Source organism: Enoplosus armatus, chromosome 11, assembly GCF_043641665.1.
Source record: "Enoplosus armatus isolate fEnoArm2 chromosome 11, fEnoArm2.hap1, whole genome shotgun sequence".
NCBI classification, from domain to species: Eukaryota; Metazoa; Chordata; class Actinopteri; order Centrarchiformes; family Enoplosidae; genus Enoplosus; species Enoplosus armatus.
The window spans coordinates 11,788,430-11,815,356 of NC_092190.1; the positions used below are offsets into that span (position 1 = coordinate 11,788,430).

The following is a 26,927-nucleotide window of genomic DNA, read 5'->3' on the forward strand; positions in this document are numbered from 1 at the left end:
CACCGCCTGGGGATTGGCTGACAGAAGTCTCCATCACTTTCCCAAACTTCCTCATGTCATGAACTCCATCCTTTCTTACCCAAACAAACTCAGTCAAACGCTGGTGTTTTTTATTTACTAGTTAGATCCTTTACTTGAAGTAAAAAACACTACTACACTTTCACCACAGTAAACGTAGAAGTATTATCACGAAAATGTATTTAAGTATCAAAAATAAAAGTTCTCTTGCAGAATAGATCCTAGTGTTTTATAATAACAACAGAGACGAAAGCATCTAATAATAATTTATAATACATTATATTATGCGAGATATGTTATTGAATTTGTTACATTCACCTGTAAGTCACAACTGCTGAGGGGTAATTTATTGCTCATCATATCTGCCGTCAATTTTCCCTTAATAATTCAATTATTAGTTTGACCTATATTCATAAATCAAAATGTACATAAATAAACATCCCATGTTTGTATAGACAACTTGATGGTTACTTGAAGAAAGGACAGCCTTTCCTTTCTTTTGAAATGTCACTAAACTTCAAGCTGAGCTGATCCAAGTTTCACCATCAAGTCCATTAAAAGACCTAAGACAGTTTTCCTCTGTAGCTAACTTCCACTTGTGGAGCAGAGAAAGTAATCACATACTTCATCGTTGACAGTACAGACTGTAGTTTATCCTGTGAACAATTTATAGATAATTTCATAGTTTGGATCTGATTGTCTACAGATTGTCTCATTTTAATTCTGTTGTGAAAGGACTTCCTCAGGGCTTCAGTTAGTTATATGTCACCTGCCATACGGACACGTATTAATATTCAACAGAAGCCACAGAGGAAGATGTAATACATATCTCTTTATTTTTCAAAGAAAGAATAAAGTGGCACCCACAGGAGAGTTATTTTTGACGACCTGCCTGTACAGCTGTTATATTGTGTTTCCATAAAAAATCAAGGAACCCCACTCAGACTTTAACTGTTTTAGCATAATTTTATGTATGTGTAACGCACTGAATCCCACTTCCACTTGTTTTTTTTTATGTTTATTTGTTCTAAAAAATATATACTTCATGTACTCCCTCAGCCCCAAGATATTTTCTGTGTTACACAAACAGTAAATAATGATGAATTTGTATTAGCTCAAATCAGAATGCAAAAAGTCAACAACTGGCAGATTTGCAATCTTTCTGACAAGGCCTTTTCAGTAACAAGTTCCCATAAAACTTTATTCAGGTTCACAGCTAAACAAGATCTGATTCCACCATCTCTTTTTTACGTGGCTCCATTTTGTGTAAATGTACCACGTTCTTCTTCTAATTGAAATGAAAACTGATGAAAACACACTCTCAGGGGTGAGATCAGTGAACATGAAAAACAAAATACATGTTCACATATGAGCTGGCAATCATTAGTCATTCAGTTGCTAAATATTGTGTGCAGAAATAGATGAACCAGTAGCTGGACTTTGTCACATTTCTTCTTGTTTTTAAGATTACTGATTACTCCTTTATTCTTTTTTATGTTAATATGATACTTGGCCTTATTTTTAGTCCAAAACAAGGACACACAAAAGGAGCATTTCAAATACTGCTTGCCAAAATTGAATGACTAACTGCTTCCTTTCCTATTTCACTTTTAGACACCTGTGTCCATCTGTCGCCACTAGAGACGCAAGCAAGATCCTATCTGTAAATCATCTCTATGAAACACATGTCCACAGTGTAATTTACCCGCCTGGAGCGATTTTGTTTCTTCTCATTTTCTTGAATCTTCTAAAAGACTGTATACATTTCTTAAATCTTCAAATGTCAGGCTTGCAGATTCTGGCTTTTCTCAGCGGGTTGGCTGGGCTGGGCGCCACTATTGGTGCCACAGTGTCCAATGAATGGAGGGCCACCAGCCGGGCATCCTCGGTCATCACAGCGACCTGGGTGCTCCAGGGTCTCTGGAACAACTGTGCTGGAAATGCCATCGGAGCTCTGCACTGCAGACCACATCATACTATCCTTCAGCTGGAAGGTAAGCTAACAGGGTCAGTGGTTTCACAGCGACCACATGCAGTGTTTGTATGTTTTCACACTACTGCATGACGCGTTTGTCTCTGTGAACCACTTTCACAGTCAAACACTGAGTAAATGATAACGGAAGCACATCTAGTGTGTGAACATAGCCTACATACTAACTTATGGGAAGGTACTGTATGTACACTCTGGAGGTGCTTCATGAGGGGTTCCTAATGTGTAATAACACAGTGTAACCCAAATATTGTTCACCGCAGAAACAAATGTATTACTTTGGTTTCAAAAGCATGCACTTGTGTATCAAGAACCATTATTCAAAGTCAAACATAGCAGAGTTAATTCAGTGCATACTTTGTGCATATATGTTCAGGCGTAGCAGATACTCAAACACTGGTTCCTATAGTACAAGTTACCACTTTTCCAATGTGTTTAATACATAAAGTAGTCTTTGAAAATGCTATTGAAGGGTAACAGGAAGTAAAATGTGATAAAAAGAAGTCAATTTTATGTGACATGTTTTCAAAGAAATCTTTACTAAAGGTTCGTCATTAAGTGTCTCTCACAGAGGATACAGTCAGACAGCGTTTTGTCAATTTGTCAGTGAAACAATCAGATTATTTCTGTTTTACCCAGATTTCAATCTTGTGGGGTCTCAGATTGATTATGAAATTTTCATTGTCTTTTACATTGCTGATAAAATCGCAGATATTGTTTCCGATGTATAACAAAAATGAAATGATCACTTAACGTTGAATGTGCTCACGTGTTGACAGTAGCAAATGTGTAATCCTTTGTTGGGAATGTCAAACTGAGAGTGTCTGAGTCACAGAAAGACAGGAAGAGAGGAAAAAAACAAAGACATGTTGGAGGCAGTAACAAACCAACATTTCAATCCATTTACGTATCATCGTTGCATTATTTACTTAATATTGAAATAATTTTGCTCTTGTTGTCTATAATTAGATATTATTGGATATGGACAATGTGCCGACTAGTAATATTTATTTGTTTATAATTATCTGTCTGGTTGTCTGGACTTAGATGTTGTCGTCACTAACTCATGTTATTTTCTTTTCTTTTCTGGTCATTTGTACCATTTACTAAACATATCCCTCCACACTCTCAACAGTGTTTAAAAACAGAATAGGAAAATAAATTACAAATCATTTAATTTCTCTATAAATTCATCCAATTCAGGAACATGTTGTAATATGTTATATATTTAAAAAGAATAACATATTTTCAAAAAAGAACTTGAAGTGCTTTGAGATTCTCAGCTCCATCTGATGGTGGCAGCAGTGTGATGACAGAAACGTTATCTACTGTGTGTATATCCACCAGATGGGGCTCTAATTCACGTTATAAAAGCTTAATGAATTCCCTGTTTGGGTGTGATTTACCTCTGTGACACCCCAAACATCTATTTATTATTCCTTTTCAAAATTAATTAACACATTTCTTTGCAATGTAACAGAAAGTTAGTTTACTTGCTGAGACACCTAAGTGAGTGACACACTGTCAATAAGTTATCTAAATCTGGCTATTTTAGGTGTACGAGGAAGTTAGTGTCTCAAGTCAGTTTTCTTAACTCACAAATGTATACAGAGAGTGGAAAAAATGTGACGTTTGTGAAGCTTGACGTAATTTTTTTGTTGCGGTGTTGTCCCCATCATCTCCGACTGTGAGTCATCGTGACGTGTACTGGGTGAGAGGGTGGAAGACGTTATAATAGACCATTGGCCACTTGTTGATCTTTAGGGCCAAACTCCTCCCTACAGAATATAACAGTCCACAACACATTAACTATCAATCACAGCCATATCCATTGAACTTGCTGGTGCGGAGCCTAGCTACATTTTCAACAAGCCTTACCAGCCGGGGAACCATTAATCAATTTTAGGTCTCACCAACCTAATTGGCCGTCACACAGTCCTCCCTGCAGTATGAGCAGCATGTTTCAGGAGATCTTGGCCTTCATTTTATCCACTTCGGGGTGGGTGCTGGTGTCGTCCACCTTGCCGACGGACTACTGGAAGGTGTCTTCACTTGATGGAACGGTCATCACCACAGCTACCTACTGGTCCAATCTGTGGAAGACATGTGTCACTGATTCAACTGGAGTCTCCAACTGCAAAGACTTTCCCTCGATGCTGGCACTGGATGGTCAGCTCTTTTGTCCCTTCTTAGTGGTTTTTTTTAGCCTTTGACTGTGTTTTTAAGGGTTTGGTCAGTCATGTCAAACTTATTTTCTGTTTTCTGTTTGGTTTTCAGTTAAAGAGCACATGTTAATGCCTGAAAGTGTTGTTGTAATTTCTCTTTTAGCCTGCTTTTCTATGTTTAGACTAGAGCTGATTCTTCTTCAGTGCCTTCTAAGTGTTCAACCTCAGCTTCTTCTCTCTCTAAATTATGCTGGAAAATTCAAGTTGAAGCTCATTGCTACTCAGGACTAATAGATATCTTAAAGCCTAATGCTAGTCTTCAAGAAACAACTCATTTACCTCCCAATATGTCAATGTTTAGCCTTAGTTCTTGGAGCTTGAAAGCTATAAAAGAGATTTACTGGGGCCCTCAGGCAGTTTCTCCCACGGCTGACTAGTTTCAGGGGTTAACTACCAAGGTAATATTTGCCTCAAAATCCCATCTGAACGGGAAGTTTCATACCAAGACAGCCACCACACTACCACCTGAGAACAATTGTGGTCACTCGTGACAAATTGTATTTCTTGCTTTATGTGTAAATTGGTCACAAGGTCAATAACTTATTGACCTTGCAGTGTGCTGATGTGAGAGTGCATGGACTGCCAAACCACAGAATGGAGCCAGAGAACATAACACTTTTTTGATTGCATATAAAGTTGACCTCTATTTTATGTTTGCAGGCTACATCCAAGCATGCCGGGGATTGATGATTGCAGCAGTCTGTCTGGGTTTTTTTGGTTCTATATTTGCCCTTGTTGGAATGAAATGCACCAAAATCGGAGGAACTGACAAAAACAAAGCCGGGATCGCCTGCTTTGCTGGTGTAAATTTCCTTCTTAGTGGTAAGTACAGTACTCTCTGTGTAATTATCTGTGTGATTATAATAGTTACACAGATAATTAGATTCCCTTTTTTCTTGTTCTTCTCAGGCCTCTGCTCACTCTCAGCGTGCTCCCTCTATGCACATCGGATAACATCAGAGTTTTTTGACCCAATGTTTGTGGCACAGAAGTAAGAACCGTGTGGCTGTATAGTGTTTTAAAGTAGCTCAACCAATTAATAAAAATGACTATTAAGTATTTGTCTTTGTCCATAGGTATGAATTGGGAGCTGCTCTCTTTATCGGCTGGGCAGGCTCCATCCTCTGCATCCTCGGAGGCAGCATGCTCTGCTTCTCCATAGCAGGTTCTTTTACCAAAAGGTTCGACTGAGTAACACATACTATGATATACAGAAGATACATATTGTAAACAGGCCAGCCTGCTGTGTGAATTAATTTTGTTGAGTCGTGTATGTGTTTGATTTGTGAAGATGAACATGTGTTCTGTCTCTTTACAGCCACAGTCAGACAAACTATATCTACAAAGGTGCTGCCTCACATTCTCATATCTCCTCCCACCCGAGAGGGCAGGCTGTAAACCAGAGGCCACCTCCAGACTACAGCAACTCCTCCAGGATGCAGCACTTTGATAAGAATGCATATGTGTGAGGGATGTGAATATAAAACACTTTTAGTCTGAGCCACTGGCGAGTCTTAAAAGATATACTGTATACTAATTCTAAAAGATACAGCAAACAGTGTGGAACTTGGTGGTTTTCTGTCTGACAGCAGCAGAATTTGTTGATATTGATCTGTGGCTCACCAGGAATTTACATGTTTCTTCCAGCAGTACCGATTTAGAGTTGTATGATACAGTTTACTCTCTGATCTTGGGGTTTTACATATACAGCAGGAAACTTCTTCAGTTCCACATATAACTGTGCTTGTGGGATCGTAGGATTATTATAATTAAACAGCAAAATGGGCCTTTCTAATCTAATTTTGCACCATTTTGTATTTTGTTTTAGATGTCAGTGTGTACTATTTTGTACATTTCATTTGCTGGTTGTATCTTTAACTGTCAGTAACCTGCACATGTTGTTATGACAATGTTTAAAACTGTGTCAAACACAGATGCTCTTGTTTTCCACGACATAACCTTTAACTATGATTTTGTAATAAGCAAACTTGAAGAAGGTCAAAACAGGGCTACATCTTGTCATTGTGTGGCAAATGATGACAAGGCTCCGCTTTTTTTAGCAGAGTATATGACCAGAAATAAAACAGATTTTAAAAAAAAATATAAAACTGAGAAATTCATCTGACTATTTTGTGTTTAGCTTGTTTTGTCAGTATCATATCTGCTCCTCAGGGATAACAGCAGGTCAGAAGAGGGCAGCAGTGTTATGTTCACTTAAGAAACTCAGTGAGAGTGAGCCTTTTCACTTTATTGGTATTTTATCCTAATAATATATTAGTGTGTTAGACAAAAATAATCAAACATTTTCAGGTGGTTACAAGCCTGGGCTTTTTTCTTTTTTTTTTACTGTAAATACATATTAAATGTATTATTGCTACATACTAGTGGATACAAAAGGGTTATAAACCTGAAAAGGAAGCTAGAGGTGGTGTGGGTGGCACACTCCAGAAAGTTTACAGTAAACATCTCACACAAATGTGCAGAGCCCTCATCAACACTAGTGGCACAAGGCACAGACACAGTCATCTTGTCCTGAGTGGACGTTGTCAGTGTGTTTTGTGCTTCGACCCAACTGAGTGGATGTTTCTTGGTTTCATTTAGTGGTTTCAGAAATGAGTAAACGTCTGATCCAAATATACGGCTTCTTGATTTCATCGCTGGGATGGCTGTTTATTCTGTGCACCATGGCCATGGACTATTGGAGGATCACCCAATTAGGAGGACAAGGAGGCTCCTTTATCATCAAAGTAGCCTGGTACTGGTCCAACCTGTGGAAGGATTGTTTCACTGACTCCACAGCTGTCACCAACTGTAGAGACTTCCCCGTGCTCTGGAGTGTCACCCGTAAGTTGAATATACCTTGGCAATGATGTCTCAATACTGTAAGCCTTTCACTCTGAATGAACAGAAAGATTTGTAGTACTGTAATTCATAAGTGTTCACAGTGACACTGAGTTTATACCAGGGCTTGAAGTGAGACTATGTGACCTTAGAAAGAAGAAATAACATAATATTTGTCTTTGAAATGATAAGATGATGCCTCCTTGTTAGTTTCACACTCAGAGGTTTGGCCACTGCAGCCTTACTTGGTCTGGTGTGACCAGTAGCTTTTGGTTGCTAATGTTAGCTAAAATAGGTATATATTGCTCTGTAAATAAAATGACTGGGCCACTTTTGATTCTTCTCCATTTATAACATTATCCCATTATTGTACTTCTTGTAGCCACAGTGGCCGCTGTTGAGGAAAAGTCACATAAACTCACTTTAAGTTGCCAGGGTGAATACAATAAAATTAACATCTTAAAATGTTGAGATTCAAGATTTAAAATTCACTACTTTATTGCCATTTCAACATAGTAGATAGGAATTTGGCTTGGGTGAGCTCACGCAAAACAAAAACAACAACCCTAACCCTAACACCTCACATACAGTGGCCACCTCAGGACATAAAAGCAAATTAAGTAATAATAAATAATTAAAACAAGCATTCCCATGAGGATGCTATCATGTCCTTACAGTGTCTCACAGGCAGGAATAATAACAGCACATGATTTAGGAGTTAACGGCCTCTGGGTAGGTGCTGTTGCAGAGCCTAGCTGTCCTGGTTCTAATACTTTTCAGTCTTTCAAAGAGAGGGAGGACGTTAAAACAATGCTTTGATGGGTGAGAGGAGTTATGAGTAATATTGTGTCCCTTTTTTCTGCAGTCTAATGGTGTAGATTTCAGCAAGGAATGGTAGCTCCTTAAATCTTTGCTACAGCTTTGTCAGCCTCAGTCTAAGGCTTCAGGTATAGTTACTGTGCTATTAAGGTATTCCACTCTGAATGTGAAGTCCTGTGGTTCAACAAGTTGAGCATAGCAGAGCAATGCATGAGTGCTCTCAGTGACATTGAGTTTACACCAGAGCTTTCTCTGTGTGCACACAGTAAAAGGGTGGACACAATAAAAAAAAAAAAGCTTGTTGATTAAACTGACTATAATAATTTTTGAAGCTGTACTTTACATTTATGTGTTGGATCGCATTAGATTGTAAGGTGCAACTTTTATTTTGCCACCCCAACATCAAAGGTTACAATTCAGCTGAATTAAACCCTGGCTGAAAAAGTCTCAGCAAAACTGACACAATTACATTGCAATTGCAAAGATAGTATTTAGAATTTGGTTTAGTTGGACTTTTATTGTACAAGTGTTCACATTATTGTGTCTACTACCTCTAGCGAATATAAGGAGCTTTGGATATCATCCCAAGAGATTTGACTTCATACTCATGTCAGCTTCTTCTCTCTCTGACAGAAATTGAACACTGACCAAGATATTGAACTTTTTCTGCTTTCTTTCTCTCTGTTTCTCAAAGCTTTCGTTCAGGGAGTACGAGGACTGCTAATGTGCGGGCTAACTCTTGGATTCTTCGGTGTAGTGCTTTGCTTTGCTGGGATGGAGTGCACTTTTATTGGTGGAGCTGATAAAACCAAGGACAAAATGCTTCTTGCCGGAGCAGTGTTTCATTGTGCTGGAGGTGAGTACAGAACATGCATGCGTTTGTCTCTGTAAATGACAGAAATGTTTTGCCCTCATTATTTCTTGGTATCAACAAAACCTCTGCACACAGGTGTGGCAGATATTTCGGGCTACTGCTTATACATCAACAGGATTGCCAGAACATCCTTTGCTGAAAGTTTAGGGCCAGGAATCTTACGGTACTTTTTGTCACACTGATCACCATGTTACACAGTAAAACTTTAGGTCTTTGATCTGATGTATTTACAGCATGTGCATTGTATCATGACTTTTTTATTACATTTGAACTAATTCCAGGTATGACCTAGGACCTCCCATATTTCTAGGATTGGTTGGATGTTTTTTCATTCTTTTAGGGGCTGTGCTTTACACTGTGACAGTCTACCGGGTAATCTGCCCTGAAAGGTATTTGAATTCATCCGTCTTCACCCTTTTCCCTGTGACTGCTGAGTTCATAGCACATTATTAACTTTGTTGTGGGTTTTGTTTTGGTCTTACAGCAAAGTGGTATATGCCTATGGAGGAGGCACATACATGTCCCCTCGCTCCAGAGGAAGAGTTCTGTACAGCGGATACTACAAACCCTCCAGGCAGTACGGATCTTATATGGGATCAGGACGATCCAGCAGCTCCAAGATCTCGAAGCTCTCTCAGACAACACCGACAAAAATGTCAGAAAGAGATGCATTTGTGTAGTAGCTCAAAGCTACGTAGTTTTAGCAGCTCCAAATCTGATTAACTAATAATCAGCATATCTCATATTTTAGCTAGGATGGAAAAATTTAGCTTTCTCTTCACTGCATCATATGTACAATTGTAATTTTGTTGTTGTTGTTGTTGTTGTTGTTGTTATTGTTGTTGTTGTTGTTGTTGTTGTTGTTTTCATGCTCTTGTCATGTTTTGTTTTGGTGAAAACCAGTCCTACTCTGTATGTATAAGATACACTGTCTTGTGTTTACTCATCACTTGTTATTTAACCAAAGCACATATTACAATTAAGAATTGATGTATAATGTTCAATTAAAGAAACGTTTTACTTATAATGGGTGTTGTGTCTATCAACATTCAACAATTATTTTCTTCAATGAATATAGTGTATTACTTATTATATTATTATTCATGACAGTCCTTATTTTGCCATGACAGTTATTTTGCACCAGTGTAGCCTCAGTTCAGTCCTTGTACACAAATATATTATTCTTCTGTCAACATCATCAATGTGTAACATTTATATATCTATATTTATAAATCTTTTGTCATTCAAGGATGTGATAAGCCTTTTCTGAGTTTTAGACTTTGACACACCATCTGAAGTAAGAGCTAAATGGTACACAAAACTGAACCCATGCTGGTAGGCTCATGTGTGCCATACCAACAACAAACACATTACCAAAGTGACCTTCACAACACAGCGGGATTGCAGTTCAAGGCAAAACATGTGATGATGTACACAAACCACGTTCGGCCTCTTGTGTGTCTGTGTTTAAGTGTGTGTTTCCATTTTGAGGAGAGGCAGCTCTGGACGCTCAGGTGTCCTGCAGTTTGTGTTCTGGAGCTGTGTTGCCGTTGCTTGGATTTGCCTTTCTATCCGTCTGGAGGCTCAACTTCGAGGCAAGCATGAGTTACAGGACTGTGGTGATGTACATGGAGATCGGCTGCTTTGTGCTGTGTGTATCTGGATGGATCCTGGTCTGTTCCACCATGCCCACAGAGATCTGGACTTGGTCTGAGGTAGACAGCATAGTCCTGACCACTTCAAACTACTTCTCCAACCTGTGGAAGGATTGTATATCGGATTCAACTGGAGTGTCTGACTGCAAGGGAATTCCATCAATGCTTGCACTGAACTGTTAGTAAAATGATGACTATTAAAAACAAGATACTCTGTCTTCCCAACTGCATTTTTAATGTCACTTAACGTTGATTTGTTGTTCTTGGACAGGGGACATTCACATGTGCCGTGCTCTCATCATCATCGCTATCATCCTGGCTTTCTTTGGATCAATTCTGGTCTTAGTGGGAATGAAGTGCACTAAGATTGGGGGATCAGAGATTGCTAATGCAAGAGTAACCTTTGCTGGGGGGATGAACTACCTTATCGGAGGTACGACGTTGCACTGAGAGTTATTTCAAAGAAGTCACATTGCTATATGATTAATCTTAAAATGAATATGTGCCTTTTGTCTCAGGGATGTGTTCTATGATTGCTTTCTCCTATTATGGAAACAAAATTAGAGCAGAATTTCAAGACTCCAACTTCAAAGCTCAGAAGTACGTACAATGTTTTAAGTGACAAACTCGTCTTATTTCATGCATCAATTTATCAGATGATGAAGGAAGAACTGTACATTTATGCATTGTTCTTGTATTTTTTGTCAGGTTTGAAATAGGCGTTGGTGTCTTTATTGGCTGGGGAGGATCCACCTTACTTGTTGTTGGAGGCCTTATTTACAGTATCTTTGCAGGGAGGGAAGCTTGCCACTCAAAGTAAAATTACACTACTGTATCACTGATTTTTTTCCCCAGCCTCTACCATCAGAAAAAAATAACAATCCATTTCTTGAATCTAAATCTCACAGGTCAAAAAGATTCCCCACCTACCAGTTCCCTGGTGATTACACAGTTGTCCCGACAAAAAGGAGCATTGTGTCTTCGGCTCGTACTGAGATCAGTGAGAGCAAAAAATCAAGGAGCAGCGGTGGCAGCAGAGTCAGCAGCATCTCCGGGATCACCAGTAGCACCAAGACGTCAGCTACAAATACATATGTGTGACCTCTTTTCAAACGTGGAACATATTCTGTGTTTCTGTCCTCTGTGTAAAATCTGTGTGGCTATATTTTCAGACTTATTTTACATTCTCAGCAGACATTTTGAAATTTTGTAGGGAAAGCACAGGTGTTACTAATAACATTAACAATGGCTCTGTTCCATTCAAGTGTCCCAGTAAAGCATGACAGTGTTACAGTGAGCCTGCATGCACAATGCCAGGACCCTAAAACTGGAGCAGCTAAATGGAAATCAGCCATCATTAATTATTCACACCTGTGAAATTAAAAGGCATCATGGCATGAATGATAACAAGATGATGCAATGAAATCATGCAAAAGATCACTTATAAGGAAACAAAACGTGTTTATTAGTTATTTAGATGCTTTGTTGTTGTTGTTGTCGCCATGAATACTGTTTGGAATGCTATTATTTTGTCTGACATATCTTTATATCTCATGCTTTCTTGTTTGAGGAAAATTATTGAACCATATATAGAAATGTAGATAGAACTATCTATACATAAACACAGAACTAACAATGCCAGGACTTTATGTTGATTTACTATGTTAGCCATGCAATATACTTAAATGCTTACTAAAGGTTGCATGCTTTCATTTAACACTGTCAGATGTTTTTGAAATTTGCAATAAAACAACATTTTGATATTGATTCATAACAGAAAGAATGGATGAGTCACTGCCAAAAAAGGATTCTCACACCACAGTTATGAGATGAGTGTTTCACTGTAACTGTAATCCTCCCTAATTGTACAAAGTCTTACAGCAGACATTCATGGGACTGATTCGTATTGGATGAGGATATGTGGTCTCATGAAATGGTTTCCAAATTGTATAAGCCTCTAGCAAAGTCACATTAGACCACAAAGCTCAATTTGTCCCTAGGAAATCTTTAAATGTTCTGAAAATTAAGAACACAACTGATAAATATTGACTTAAAGTCTACAGAAATAGTATAAACAGGCTGCTTTAAGTCACATTTGAAGAGAAAATAGTGCAATAATACATTTACTCAAGTAGAGTTTTGAACTACTTGCACTTTACTTGAATATTTCCATTTTAAGTTACTTTATACTTCTATTTCATTACATTTCAGAGAAAAATATTATACTTTCTACTTCACTATATTTACCTGACAGCTGGAGTTACTTTGCAGATGAGGATATTACATACAAAACACATGTTCAGTTCATATGTGTGCAATGTTATAGATAAAACTACCCAAAAGCGTACTACAACATTATAATACTCAATAATAATCATCCAAATTATATATGTGCATTTCATTGCTAAGATTTCTGAATGTAGGACCTTTACTTGTAAAGGAGTATTTTTACACTGTCGAGTTGCTATTTATACTTAAGTAAATCATATATACAGTAGACCTATGTATTTCCATTTGACAGTAGAATGATATCTTACTGCTACTGTATTCTTGCCAAAGTAACATTTTGATGGCAGGACCTTTTGTGGTAAGGATTGTACTACTTTTTCCACCACACACTCTCTCTGTCTCTCTCTCTCTCTCTCTCTCTCTCTCACACACACACACACACACACACACGCACACGCGCGCGCACACTCACGGCCTTGTGCTGCCGTGGCTCCTCTCTGTTGAGCCAACAGAGGTGGGCGGGGTTTTCCTAACAGTTCAGCCAATCACAGTCACCCACGACCGGTCGGTTGAGTGCGCTGCTCGGCTGTGACTGGGAAAAGAGAAGCAATGCTGACTGGCAGTCAACACATGGGACTGTTGAGAATTAAGTGAAACGTTAGTTAAAATAACATCGGCTGAAGTTTGTGGGACATAACGAGATAGGACCTGTCTGATGCAAAGCTAACCATGGTTTCCATCGACCATGTCGCTCACAAAATTCTGACTTACATCCCGTATGTTCTTGTTTTGATTGATATGAGATATGAAGGTAAGAAGCTGGCAGTACTTTACCAGGCAAGCTAACGATATCTACTAGCTATTAAACGTTGCCATTAATAAAGTTAGAACTGTGACCATGGTCCAGATAGCCTGCTTTTAGTCAAAGTAACGTTGTATCGCTAATGTCAATGATAACGTTAGCTGGCATTGAACTGTTGGCTAACGTTAAGCTAGCTAATCAGTTATATCGAGTCAAAACATTTTATTCATTATTAGTTTAGCTTATTAGTTAAAGTAACCAGTTTGTTTGAGCCTGCAGGTGATTAAAAAACGCTTGGTGACTGTGGTTTAGTGTCGTTTACAACACGCGCCAGCTAAGCTAGCTTACATGTCAAAGTCTCTCACTAACTTTACTGATTTGATTTCTAGCGTTAACTAGCTAACGTTACGTGCTGCCTTCTGTCATTGCTCTGCACTTAACGTGAATAAATCAGAAATTGAGTATTGTATTGTATTTACTAGTCTGTAGAAATATGCTCGGTACTGTGTATGTTTTTCAGGCGTGAAATGTGGCAGGGATGGGAGTGTGGACAATCATATGGAGATGGGGAAGAAACTGCTCGCTGCTGGCCAGCTAGCCGATGCCCTCTCTCATTTCCATGCTGCAGTGGGTAAGTTGTATACCCTATAGTTTACCTTGTTTTTTACAGTGGGAAATATAATTCAAAACTTTGATAGTCATGTTTTCTTTGTCCTTCTGTCAGACGGAGATCCCAAGAACTACATGGCCTACTACAGGAGAGCGACAGTGTTTCTAGCCATGGGGAAGTCAAAGTCTGCACTGCCAGATTTGAGCAGAGTCATTGAACTCAAACCAGACTTCACGTCTGTGAGTTTCTGTTTTTACATTAGATGGTCTTAAGTGATTTATTTTCCCACAGTTGGACACAGTTTTATGTCATACTGCAGACTTGTGTTGTCAGTCTGACAGAATTGTGTGAGAAACACATTTACGCAAATAATTGGAAGAAGTTGCTGTGTATGTGTATATATAGTATGTGTGCTAGTTTTATACTTAGCTCCAGGCACAGCTGTACTGGGAAACCCGTCAGCTATGTCAGCTGTGTTGATAAGTCTATATTTGCAGCCTTATGCAAAAAACTTCTCTCTCTCTCTCTCTCTCCCTCTTTAACAGGCACGGCTTCAGAGAGGAAACCTCCTTCTGAAGCAAGGGAGACTAGATGAAGCAGAGAGTGACTTTAAGAAGGTGGTAAGTATAGCAATATCCTGTTTAAACTCTACAGCAATAAGACTAGAGTAAGTCACTATTTTGTTAGATAAGCAGAGTTCACCAGGAGGTGTCAGTGTTGTTCTGTAGCCTAAACTAAACTGAAGCATTTAGACAAGGCTTAATGTTTTTTTTCCAATATGTTTTTTGTATTTATTAACAGCTTAATTGTTTTGAAGGATGTTTCTATTTTTCTATGCAGTGTGCTCACTTGATTTATTCCATTGTACTGTACAAAATGAGAGGTTTTGCTATTGATGGGGTGAATGTACTTAACAAAGCTCTTTGAAGCCAAGTAGTAAGGAAGTTAAAGACAGATGCACATAAGACATTAGAGAACAGGGAAACCCTGCATCCATCAGCCATCTTACAAGATGCAGATAATAATTAGATTGGCAGTGAACTCTCATTTGAGTCTTCAGGGATCATTTTTAGGTGCTCGTTAAGGATTAAGACTGGAGCTAGCTAATGCATTTCCCATTAGAATTACGATTTCACAGTGAAGTTCCACAACACTCCCAGAAGACATAAATGCCCGCATTATATCTACTATTAGTTCTCATGTTCCATTTAAAGCTGCTGTATTCTCAGGTGAGGTAATCATGCAGAGAAAAATGAGGTTCCTCTTCTGTACGGGGATAGGATGTGAATGTCAGGCAGTGTCACATTGTGCCAAGGGCATGTGGCGGGCCTGCAGCCTCATAGGCCTGTTTTGATCATTAAAAACATTTACATTTCCTTTCATTGAACACACAGACAACCTTTTCATTAGCTTTATTATATGTAAGTTGAAGCTTAGTGGTTAGTCCTGTATTCCTGTGTGGCAGACTGTAATTTAAAACCTCAGGTGGCTAATAAGAAAGAGTGCAATGTGCTACAGACTAAATACAAGTTACACAGCGACTTTCTGGGAGTGTCTAAGGAATAGAAAGTTTTATAATTGCAAACAAGTGTGATGCCTCCTCCTTCACATTCCCGGCAGATGCCAACGGGCATCTGGGCTTGTGCAGTTTTATGTGGACATCACTTTGCTGGTATAATGTCAAGGGATATGGCCAGGGGTGCATGCTGTCCTGCTGCTTCAGCAGTCTACAACATTGGCCTAGCGTAATGCATCACATTTATGCATTACGCTCTTTCCTAAGCTGAGCTGGCAGGAAACACTTAAAGGGTACCCAGGTCTATTTGTAAAGGATTAGCTGAGATTGCTCTTGTGAATATGATGACCTCTATGATGAGGACGATTATAATGTAATGGGTTTAGGGAATGGTAAGGACTGTTACTGCTGTGATAGGCAATACTTTGAAGAGGCAAAGTTGGCACAAGAACCTTTTCAGAAATATAAGAGCTCATATTGGAATGCGTTGGTGGAGGACTGAATCTATCTTTTTACCAGTTTAACTGCTTTAATCATGTCTGTAACTATGTGATGTAATGCCTTGCCTTGCAATGTTCCAGCTGAAGTCCAACCCCAGCGACAAAGAGGAGAGGGAAGCCCAGAGTCAGCTGACAAAGTCAGATGAAATTCAGCGGCTGGTGGCTCAGGCACACAGCAGCTTCAACAGCCAGGATTATGTGACAGCTGCTGCCCAGCTTGAGACTATCATTGAGGTAAGATACCTACCTTGTCAGCATTGCCTAATTTTCCTGCAAGCATAACATTGTCCATATTATCATCACTGCAGAGTATACAGAGCATTTCTATAGTAACTAGTACTACAGTTTGTAAGTTGTTGTCCACCTGTTACAGACTTGCGTTTGGGATGTCACCTCTCGAGAGATGCGAGCAGAGTGTTTTATTCAAATGGGAGAGATGGGGAAGGCCATCAGTGACCTTAAAGCTGCATCCAAGTTAAAGAGTGACAATACCCAGGCTTTCTACAAACTCAGCACCATCTACTATAATCTTGGAGACCATGAGATGTCCCTCAAGTAAGACCCACTTGTAGACTGCTTTCTTTGAGGAAGCTCCCTTACTGTATCAGTATCACAAGTACCAGGATGTGTCACTATGAGAGAACGTCTTAATTACTAAGCTCCCAGAATCAAAAGGGCACAATCATATCTGAATAAATTACATCTAAATTATTTTTGTACATTGACATTATCCATCTAAAGATAATACGTTTTCTTGTAAATGTCATGAATTGAAGCTCTACTTCATATCAGTGTAGTGCTGTAGAGGGCTATTAGCAAAGTGATGTTTATATATATATATATATATATATATATATATATATATGTGTGTACTGCATTTGTATTTATGTGATAAGGGGGTGGACCAAATAACAGAAGATATCTTACAATACAACACAATAGTTCTGCAGTAAATGGCTCATAAAGTTTGTTCATTATTGACACAATTTTCTCTAAACTTGGTGAAGACATTTCCACTCGCCAAATTATAAATATTTGCAGTGGACTGTGTACACTAGGGATCCAAACAGTGCCTATCTAGCCACTTTGTACTTCTGTAAGTTGTCTCATGTTGCATTGAAAAGTCACAATAAAAGATTATTTTAAGATTTTTAATAGCTGGCACATACTGCTAATTGGTATTCGGCTTATTATTACTTTCTTATGTAGCTAAGAAATCCAATCATGAACAAACAAAAATGTAAAAATACTGACTGTAAAGTTGCAAAGCAATAAACGCAAAACACATTGCACATGCTAAACACAGAACTACATTAGCAAAAGAGGAGCAATGATCACAAGTATACCCTCAGCAACACTTAGTTAAAATGGGAAATTTGTTCAAGAGGAGAATTAGCCTGTTCTTACCTTCCTCTTTTCTGATCTACAGTGAGGTGCGCGAGTGCCTGAAACTAGATCCTGATCACAAACAGTGTTACGGCCACTACAAGCAGGTCAAGAAACTCAACAAACAGATCCAGTCTGCAGAGGAACTCATGCAAGAGCAGAGGTGTGTGTGTGTGTGTGTGTGTGTGTGTGTGTGTGTGTGTGTGTGTGTGTGCGTGTGTGTAATTGCATATCCCTGTAAATATTAAATGATATCCCCTCTGAATACCAGGGATTGCGTCAGCTGTAGAATGGCTGCTTCGTTACCCTTAAGCACTCCCTCAAACACTACTTTCTGGTCTTACAAACAGGCGTGCAAATCCCATCTTACTGTGAATGGATGTCACATCATATTTCACATACATAAGGATATCATAGTCACAAGACTAAAAGTGAACAACAGAGTGGCATGATGTTTGTGGATGCAATGATCCGTGTTGCATTCTGCTGTATCGACGGTGTCACTGTTATTCAAACACCTTCTTGCTCTTCTAGATATGAAGACGCAGTGAGCAAATATGAGGCAGTGATGAAGACTGAGCCCAACGTGCACCATTTCTCTCTCCTTGCCAAGGAACGCATCTGCCATGCGCTGGCACAGGTAAGACCCCATACTGCTGCCATGAGATGTGTTAGCTCACTCTTTGACTTCATTAAACAATACATCCAACCAACGTGTTCTCTTTGTGTTCGTGACCAGGGCCAGCAGGCGAGCAGAGCCATCTCCGTGTGCAGCGAAGTCCTCCAGTCGCACCCGGAGAACGTTAACACACTGAAGGACAGAGCCGAGGCCTATGTCCAAGACGAACAATATGAGGAAGGTAAGCCTGTCAGATGTAGCTGTATGTGGTTCAGATCAATTTGTTTTTCAACTGAATGGAGATGCAGTCCGTTACATTTCCACACTCAGACCCAGGGTCATGCTGAATGCTGTTGAGTTTACCAATCTTCACTGGGAGTTCATTTCAGTTGAGAAAGTCCACGGCCACTCTGGATTTTTGATGTTGTTGTTGTGTAGATGGCAGTTCTTGATGTTATTAGTATAAAAAAATATTAGTTTTGGTGATGAGAATACAGCTATTTGAATTAAGTTGTTGACATCTACGCTCAGTTGCCAGATTATTAGGTACACCTAGCTAACACTAATGCAGTCTAATACAACAATCCTGTGATAAATCCTCCCTTCATGAAGGTTATAATGTTCAGTTTTTGTTGAAACTGTTTCAGATTTTCACATATTTCACATTTTGGAGGCTGCAGTTTGTGCTGCTGTTTAACTGTAATGCATTAATCAGAGAGGCGTTTCTGCTAATGAGTTTATCTACACCTGTCAGTATGATGAATACGATGTATGAATACAGTTAACAGCATTAAAACCTTTTTGAAGATAGGATTTATTGAAACTGTAACTATTGAAACTACTACTGTATTAGACTGCGTTAGCTTTAGCAAGGTGTACCTAATAAACTGGTAACTGAGAGTATGTTGTAATAACATAACTCTAACTCTGCTACACTTGAGAGGCACAACTAATTGGTGTCATGTCAGGAGTCTAACACCAGGGGTCCTTGTAACAGTACAAAAAAATACACAGTGAAATAAAGTTAATATATCAGTGACACGTCATATAAGCATCTTACTATTTGATAATTTTATTTGTTGGAATTTGTTTATGTCTACTTATATCTTGATGTGATTTTATTGTAAGCATCCAAAGAAAAGGCAGCATACAGTCAGTATAACAGCCATTAAACTCTGCCTCATTTAACACAATCTTTCTGTTAATCACCAGATCCACTTTGACTTTGAATTGAAATAAGCACAATAAAGACTAAGATGGATAAATACATCAAGGGTTTCCATATCTAATTTGGTGAAAGCCTATAAGTGCTATGTATAAAGCCTGAAATAGACGTCATTTGTTAGAGCTCTTATCCAATACAGTATAATCAGAACTAGGTGTGGCGCACAATGTGTTAGAAGTAAGTATAGCCTGCATGATGTAGAGCTACCCTTAACTGCTGGCTGAAATTAAGCAGAATTTCTTGTTTATCAAGCCTAAAGCTATTCTTCAGTGGCAGTGCCAAAACACACACATACACACAGCACTTACTATCTCCATAAAGCCTTTGCTGGCAGAGAGGGGATTAGGCTGAAACAATGGTCTCCCCTATCTGTTGTCAAATCGCAGAAAGTCCAGTGATGGCAGATGGCAAAATCCCCAGGAATAGTCTGTCCCCCAGCCATCATTTTACCTGTCACCTGATGTTCTGCTACCTGCGTGCAATTCAATGGATATCTTTGTCAAAATCCCTGCCTACATTTTATGTGTATCTGTCAATTAAGTTTGAAATTTAGTGTAAACCATCCCACCCATCGCAGTGTCTTTTTATACAGATTGCCATTACAATATCCAAACCCTGGCTCCTGTAGAATAAGTTTCACTCCAGCTGCTCAGTGTATTACAGTTTGAAACTCTCACACATGCAATACTCACTATTACTATCAGTCTGATACTAGCCAAAAAGACTGGATCAAATATTAGAAAAATGTTATAAAATGTAAAATTCAATACACACAACTTACAAATAAAGCGTTGGTGTAGCAGCTGAGTGAGAGCAGCTGCCTGCTGGACAAAAAAGCAAAAGGGCAGAATGGGGTCCTTTTGAATGAATGTTTAATACCACTAACTTTACAGAATACTTGAAGAAGCATCATGCAAATAAATGGGACAAAGTTGTACAAGTGCCAAGAAGAAAGCCTACCAATAGTAAAAATAGTAAAAAAAAGAATATAGGATTGGTATCAATATTTGCACATACTCAATATTCTGGTAAGAAGGACGGAGTGCCAGACTGATGAAGTGCCCCAAACCAGGCCCAGCCAATATTTTCATTTTCTATCTACTCAGTTTAATGACAATTTGAACTGTTTCCAGTGCTCCAACACTCCTATTGATTTGCACTTCATAAAATGAAAAACTGTAAAGTAATGACTCATAACCAACCAGTGTGATGCACACAAGAGTAGAGATTTTCTGTAGGTAATTTTCAATAGCTTGCTGCTACTTGAAGCTTGAATCAAGGTACCTACAGTGGATCTCTCTCTCTCTCTCTCTGTCTCTCTCTCTCTGTCTCTCTCTCTCTGTCTCTGTGTGTGTGTGTGTGTGTGTGTGTGTGTGTGAGACCACAGTTTGACAGTGTGCGTCATTCAAATTAGACACTGCAGATGGAAAACATTTTTACCTCACACCTTTCAGATGGCTGTACAGGCAGTTAATCAGCTGTCATACAGTACAGACTAGCTGCTGAAGACAGGAGAGATAGGAGAAGAGTCCGACAGTATTTGTTCTGTCTTGCTGGCATTATTGCCATAATAAGTGGAAACATTTTTAAAAACTGGGTTAGTAATTTGATAGTAGCTAGTAAAAAGATGAAAAGCAATTCTGAAGGTGGGACATTACAATCACATGGTACACATCTTGGATCCCTAGGCAACCATTTCATCCCCAGAAAAAAACATTTTTGTCTGTGCAATTAAATATGTTTAATAGTTAAACAATGCATTTTAAAGTGAATCAGGCAAGCAAAACATGAATAAAAGAAGTTTGAGATTTTGGAAAGGATTATGTGCATGTGCCTCAACTAATAGAGTGAAAAAATTACTCACATGGGGGTAGTGTCCTGCTGACCTGTTTAAAAGTGCAAAACGTGGTCAGTGTGCCACTGGATTGCCAGTGACACTCTCCCTACTGTGGCTCCTCTCCCACTGTGGTGCGATGTGAGTCACCAAAATAGCAAACTGGCACGGGCGAGGAAAGAACCTCGGTGTGCATCAAGAAACACCACTTTGTGCATGCGTTGAAAATAAATCCCTCAGGCTCACATGTCTGATGCTGAAGTGCTAAAAAAAGCAAAATTTTATCCCACTTTGATTTTTTGATTTTTAGAAAAAAATGATGCATTCATTTACAAAACCATCAAAAGCTAACATTTGGTGCTTTACAGGCACAAGTCGAAATGTATTTCTTTTTGTTTGTATCCAAATGAGGTTAGTGTGAAAAAGTGATGTGTTATTTTAGTTTTATCTCAGCTAACAGCTCATAGAATTTAAAAGTCGACGCACGTAAAGAAAATAGCAGCAATAAAAAAGATAAATTAATGTTCCATGTCAGTTTTGGTTTAATTCATTTCTTTTATCCATAATGTTCCCATTTATGGTGTAGATCCCCCAAGTGTGGTTTAAACAAGTCCTTTGCATGTTATAATTAAAAGGAATAAACTAAACATACACAACTTCCAATATAACCCACAATTAACATCACCATCACTCCAGGCAGGTCAGTCCGAGAGTAATAACATCCTTCACGTATGTTGTCATTAACATGGTATGAACACATCAGCAGGTGGGAAGGCCAGAGCTCATGTGGGCTTTTAAACTGTCAGAACCCATGGGTGTTAGATTCAGCTCAGTACACCTCACAGCGTACACAGGCTTCAAAGCACCCAAACGTGAGCACACTAACAGCCTGGAGCTGCTGCAGCATGATCGGAAGGTGATGGGGCTTACTTAATGACTAAAGTGGTTTATTTAATAGGACAAGATCAAGCATTTCCAGAGATGGTATTACTAAGGACATTAGTCAAATGATGTGATGCAAAAATGTTTGTTATAGTGATGGAGAAAAAGTCAGCAACACCGTTGATCCTGGCAACATTTCATTTTCAGTTATTCCCAATCAGGGCCTTTATTGAACGTTTGTGTTAAACATTACATCTCTTACTTCACTGCAGATGATCACATCTCTAACACAACAGTCTCAGCAAGCCTCAACAGTTGATTAAAATATGCTCTTTCAATGTCATTTGTCTTTAGATGAATGTGACGACTTTTCTGATATAGAGTAGTAGCCTATTTGATTTTTAGCCATGCTAGTGGCATTGGCCAATGTCCGTCTGCCCAACATTCATGTTCCTCACGGGATGAACTGTAATCACTTTGTTGATCCTCTGGCTTTTCTCCTAACACAATCATCAAATCAAAATTTTAATTTGCCCAAAACTTTATGACTAAATAACTGCTAAACTAATGACATTCCTATCAGCCTCGGCTGTACTTTGTCTTTAGTGATAATTAGCAAATGTTAGCATGTTAACACAAGACCGTGAGCATGGTACACATTATAGCTGCTGCATGTTTGCATCGTCATTGTGAGCATGTTAGCATGCTGATGTTAGCATTTAGCTCAAAGCGCCAACATCCAAAATCATTTGTATCCGGCCATAAACTACAGCAAATATTTGTCTTCTTTAGTGATTGATTGTATTAGTGAAGATGTGTGAAAATGTCGGCCAGTGGAGAAACAAGAAACCGGATATAGACTTGTCCCACAGAAAAGTCTGTGTCACTGAATAGAGGAAAGGAAGGCACAGATTGAAAAATAATGAAATTATTGTTAGATCCACATAAATTCTTGTGTCTTTTTGTTGGTTCATCATCTAATTGGAGGCTCAGACGCATTATATTACCCCTGTGACATGGAAAGATTCAATGCCTTTAGCAGGGTGGCTTCTCGCCACAACAAGGTCTTGAAGCTTGTTTTTTCTGTTGAAGGACTGTCTTTAAATACTATACTTCACTTCCCTTTAGCTGCTCTGAAGGAGTAAGCAATACTGATTCTGTCCTGCATTTTTATTTTCCAGCTATTAAGGACTATGAGACCGCTGCAAAACACAGTGAGAATGACCGTCAGATAAAAGAAGGCCTGGAGAGAGCTCAGCGACTTCTCAAACAGTCTCAGAAGAGGGATTATTATAAGATCCTGGGAGTGAAGAGGTGGGCAGTGATTATTGGATATTCCTTCCTACTTTTATAGATGTATTCCAGACAGGAAATGTTATAGATTCTTCAAGGGAAATCAAAAAGAATCTGAGTTTTATTTTTTAAATGGATTGCACCAGAAAGTAATCTGTTTTTGCTTTTAGAACAACAACCACAGCTCTACACAAAAGCCCTACTGCACTGGAAGCCACATCATTTATATATTTTTGAGTTGAAAAGCACTATTGACAATTTGAGATTGAATACATTTTAAGGCAATGAAAGTAGTCATAAAAAAGTAATGGTTTATTGCATCTGATCAATGTGGTAACCCTGACACTTTGATGAGTATAATTAGATCCAGCTTGTGTTGAAAAGGAAGGAAGCTGTTTTTTTTTTTTATCTTTTAATAAATATGCTGATAATAATCTCCCCATTGCCACAGAAATGCCCAGAAAAAGGAGATTATCAAAGCCTACAGGAAACTGGCACAACAGTGGCATCCAGACAACTTCCAGGATCCAGAGGAAAAGAAGAAGGCGGAGAAGAAGTTCATAGACATTGCTCAGGCTAAAGAGGTTCTCACCGACCCAGGTAAAAAGCGTATGGTCTGCAGAGTCCGTGGAAAGTTGTTACTGCCAGTCTCCCAGTAAATGTCAGGCCTCTGAGGGGCTGCTGAGAACAGCTTGCAACTACTTGCTGTTTTATCCAAGTAGCTTTGAGACCTTCATTATTTTACTGGGCATCATTTTCATTTCAGTAAAATGGTTTTATCCAAACTATCTTACGGAACCATATTAAAGTATATGCATAGTTTTTTTTTTTGTTTTTTTTCCAACATTGGTGGTCCCAACAGCCCAAACTATGCTAGTGTCACATATCTACAACTAATATCCTAATTGGACTGTATCAAGTTAGTGTTTGATTAATCAGTAAAACATAGGTTCTATTCACATTAGCCCTGAACACTACTGCTGACACTCATGTTTCTTAGTTCCTCCAGGAATTTGCAATCGCGCATTGCAATGATTAAAGTAAGGAGTGTCTGTTAAGGAGCCCAGATGAACTAAAGTCGAACCATATGAGCCAGGTGTGCTAGAAATCCTGTATGTTAACCCTTGAGAGACTTCCACATAAGATGTCTTTTTTAAGCATCGCTTGGTCTCACGCTGCATCATCTGCAAACAAGCACGAACGATTCAAATCCCAGAAAACCATTTCTAAATTCTACTTGCACTGAACTATCTACAACCTAAAGCTTATTGATTACCGGCTTTATTGAACTTAATGTTGGAAGATTATTTTTGTTCTTATTTATTATATTATTATGTGTTGTCTTCTATGTTTTCTTTCCTTCAGCCTTACTGAAATATGAAAAGAATATAAAATTTTCTCACAATTTTTCCAAAAAGTGGTTGCTGTCCTTTCTTGGCAACCGTAAAACCAACTAATTATAATTTCTGGAGTGACTGATTTCTAATTCAAAAGCTCTCTATGAGGATATATTCTCTTGTTAAGTTGTTCTGAAATATCAGTCTTGTGGTTTTTCTAGAGATGAGAACTAAGTTTGACCACGGGGAGGACCCCATGGATCCGGAGAGCCAGCAGGGTCACCATCACCATCATCACTTCCATGGAGGTCACCATGGCTTCCAGGGTTTCAATCCATTTGGCTCTGGACCCTTCAATTTTAAATTCAACTTCAACTGAGGAGGCTCATGTCCAGCACTGCTGGAGTGGGTTTTTGCATTTTCTGCCCTACTTAAAAGGAAGATCACTGGCATAAGGAATGTCGGTGCATACCGATAAGTCTCTGTGGAGCGAATTGCGACTTTAATTCAGTGACCTTGATTAAAGATGCATCTTTGTTGTTGAATTATACAACTTTGAATTCCGTTTGGGGAAGGTCTGTTGCTATGCTAACAAATGTCTGCCATGTGTGAAGCAGCTTTTATTTGTCAAATGTAAGTGGTTAATTCTGACACTTACATCCTTTCAATGTATTGTACACTCTGCAATTCACATCCATTCATAAGATTCATTTTGTACATAGGTACAGTACTATTTTTATATGAATGGAGTTTTTCTGAACTGTAAATAAAGAGCTATTTATGTACAGTAAATTGAACTGAGGGGTAAGAGTATTGCTGTAAGGACAGGTTGGAGACTGACTTTGTTACATTCATGGACTGAAGCTACAGCTTGAGAAATGGCATTCAGAAATGGTTCTTCTTCATTATTACATCTAACCTTTTCCTAATTGCAACCATCTTAGCTGCTTTTCTTCCCCATAAATGTATTTCCACATGGTGAAATGGTTTATGGTGAGGAACAAATTACAGTGTAAGAAAATCCCTTCAATGTAGACCTTTCAGCGCGTGAATCACACATCCACTGACCACACAAGGGGACAACAGAATTCACAAACAGCTTTTGTAATAAGTTTTGTAGCAAAGATTTATTCTTTCCACCAGACAGTAATATAATGTCTATTTGACACAGCACAGTGAAAGATGGGTGCCCTGAGAGCAGACTCGCTGCACCCATTTGTATTGACTTTTAAGACACAAAAAACTACTTTAGTTGAGCAGCAACACCCATCTTATTCCTGAGACAAAAACGCTGGTCCATTGCGGGATTCAAATATTGAAATGTTCTTCCTATGAATTGAATACAGTGAAGCTGAATGTACATAGGATGTAAACATACTGTAATAAGTTAAAAATCCTATATTCTACCCACAAACCATGACCTTTAGTGTGCAAATGAAAATTCTTTGATCCATAACTTGGCAATAATAAAGTCGCGTCTGCTGAGCCAAAGTCATATCCAATATAGCATTGGATGTCTGGGAACAGGCACAGTCAAAAGACAGTTGGCTAAGCACCGCCCCCCCTTAGTTACTATTGCTATGGGTGTCAAGCTTTCTGTTGTAGCACTGTACATATGTTTATGATGATAGTGGCAGATTTACCACTCAAAATGTGCAGTCATTTTTTAAACAGTCGGTCTCTGATTTCACACAGAAGTAATCAAAAATAGGCTTCTCATTTCGAGTTGATGACCGTCAATTTTGTCGGCTGAAATGACAACTGTCCCTAGCAGATTTTAGTCTGCTGCAGCCTTAGCTAACTAACTACACTGATGCCAAATGTGTGAGTTGGTTGACTTTTTAATGTTGCTGATTTGTTTTAAAACAGGGTAGAGCAATTAGCCCCAACATAGTACAGTATTGTAACACAAGTGTAATTAAAATGTTATTCTTTCTGACGTGGGCAGTGGATAGATAAAATCCATATAATAGAAAAAGGTATAGACCCCACTTTGGCTCTTATGTTTTTGGTTCTGTAAAGCTACAACCCTCCAAACACCAAGTACTGTTCTTACTGTAGCACCAGGCACAAAACTGACAGGTCAGCCATGCTAGTTATGGTTGCTAAGCTACCATTGGACAGTATAGCGGGAATCCTGCTGATTAGAGTGACAGAAGGGCAGTCAGACATCTTCCGCATCAGCACCTTGGACAGCGATCATGGTGCACATAGCAGAATGTTAAACAGCAAGTTAAATTTTTGAAAATCTCCAACTAATCGTATACAATTC

The 26,927-nt window shown here is 38.8% G+C and overlaps 4 protein-coding genes across 4 annotated transcripts; all 4 read left to right on the plus strand.

The window, feature by feature from the left end:
• The first annotated feature begins 1,798 nt into the window (after window positions 1-1,798).
• On the plus strand, window positions 1,799-5,702 carry LOC139292475 (claudin-10-like). Its single transcript, XM_070914824.1, has 6 exons — window positions 1,799-1,955; window positions 3,950-4,177; window positions 4,894-5,055; window positions 5,143-5,224; window positions 5,310-5,414; window positions 5,552-5,702. Exons 1-6 carry the CDS (start codon window positions 1,799-1,801, stop codon window positions 5,700-5,702), a joined length of 885 nt encoding a protein of 294 aa, XP_070770925.1.
• A 1,104-nt stretch (window positions 5,703-6,806) lies between these two features.
• LOC139292474 (claudin-10-like) lies at window positions 6,807-9,648 on the plus strand. The gene is made up of 5 exons (XM_070914823.1): window positions 6,807-7,077; window positions 8,588-8,749; window positions 8,843-8,930; window positions 9,049-9,156; window positions 9,252-9,648. The coding sequence occupies exons 1-5, from the start codon at window positions 6,846-6,848 to the stop codon at window positions 9,445-9,447; spliced, it is 786 nt and encodes a 261-aa protein (XP_070770924.1). The 5' UTR covers window positions 6,807-6,845; the 3' UTR covers window positions 9,448-9,648.
• Window positions 9,649-10,281: 633 nt separating this feature from the next.
• LOC139292476 (claudin-10-like) lies at window positions 10,282-12,141 on the plus strand. The gene is made up of 5 exons (XM_070914825.1): window positions 10,282-10,600; window positions 10,694-10,855; window positions 10,941-11,022; window positions 11,131-11,238; window positions 11,331-12,141. Exons 1-5 carry the CDS (start codon window positions 10,369-10,371, stop codon window positions 11,521-11,523), a joined length of 777 nt encoding a protein of 258 aa, XP_070770926.1. The 5' UTR covers window positions 10,282-10,368; the 3' UTR covers window positions 11,524-12,141.
• Window positions 12,142-13,347: 1,206 nt separating this feature from the next.
• On the plus strand, window positions 13,348-25,417 carry dnajc3a (DnaJ (Hsp40) homolog, subfamily C, member 3a). Its single transcript, XM_070914682.1, has 12 exons — window positions 13,348-13,462; window positions 13,974-14,084; window positions 14,178-14,302; window positions 14,609-14,683; window positions 16,161-16,313; window positions 16,453-16,634; window positions 17,509-17,628; window positions 18,000-18,105; window positions 18,205-18,325; window positions 23,207-23,339; window positions 23,770-23,918; window positions 24,877-25,417. Exons 1-12 carry the CDS (start codon window positions 13,381-13,383, stop codon window positions 25,032-25,034), a joined length of 1,515 nt encoding a protein of 504 aa, XP_070770783.1. The 5' UTR covers window positions 13,348-13,380; the 3' UTR covers window positions 25,035-25,417.
• Window positions 25,418-26,927: the final 1,510 nt, after the last annotated feature.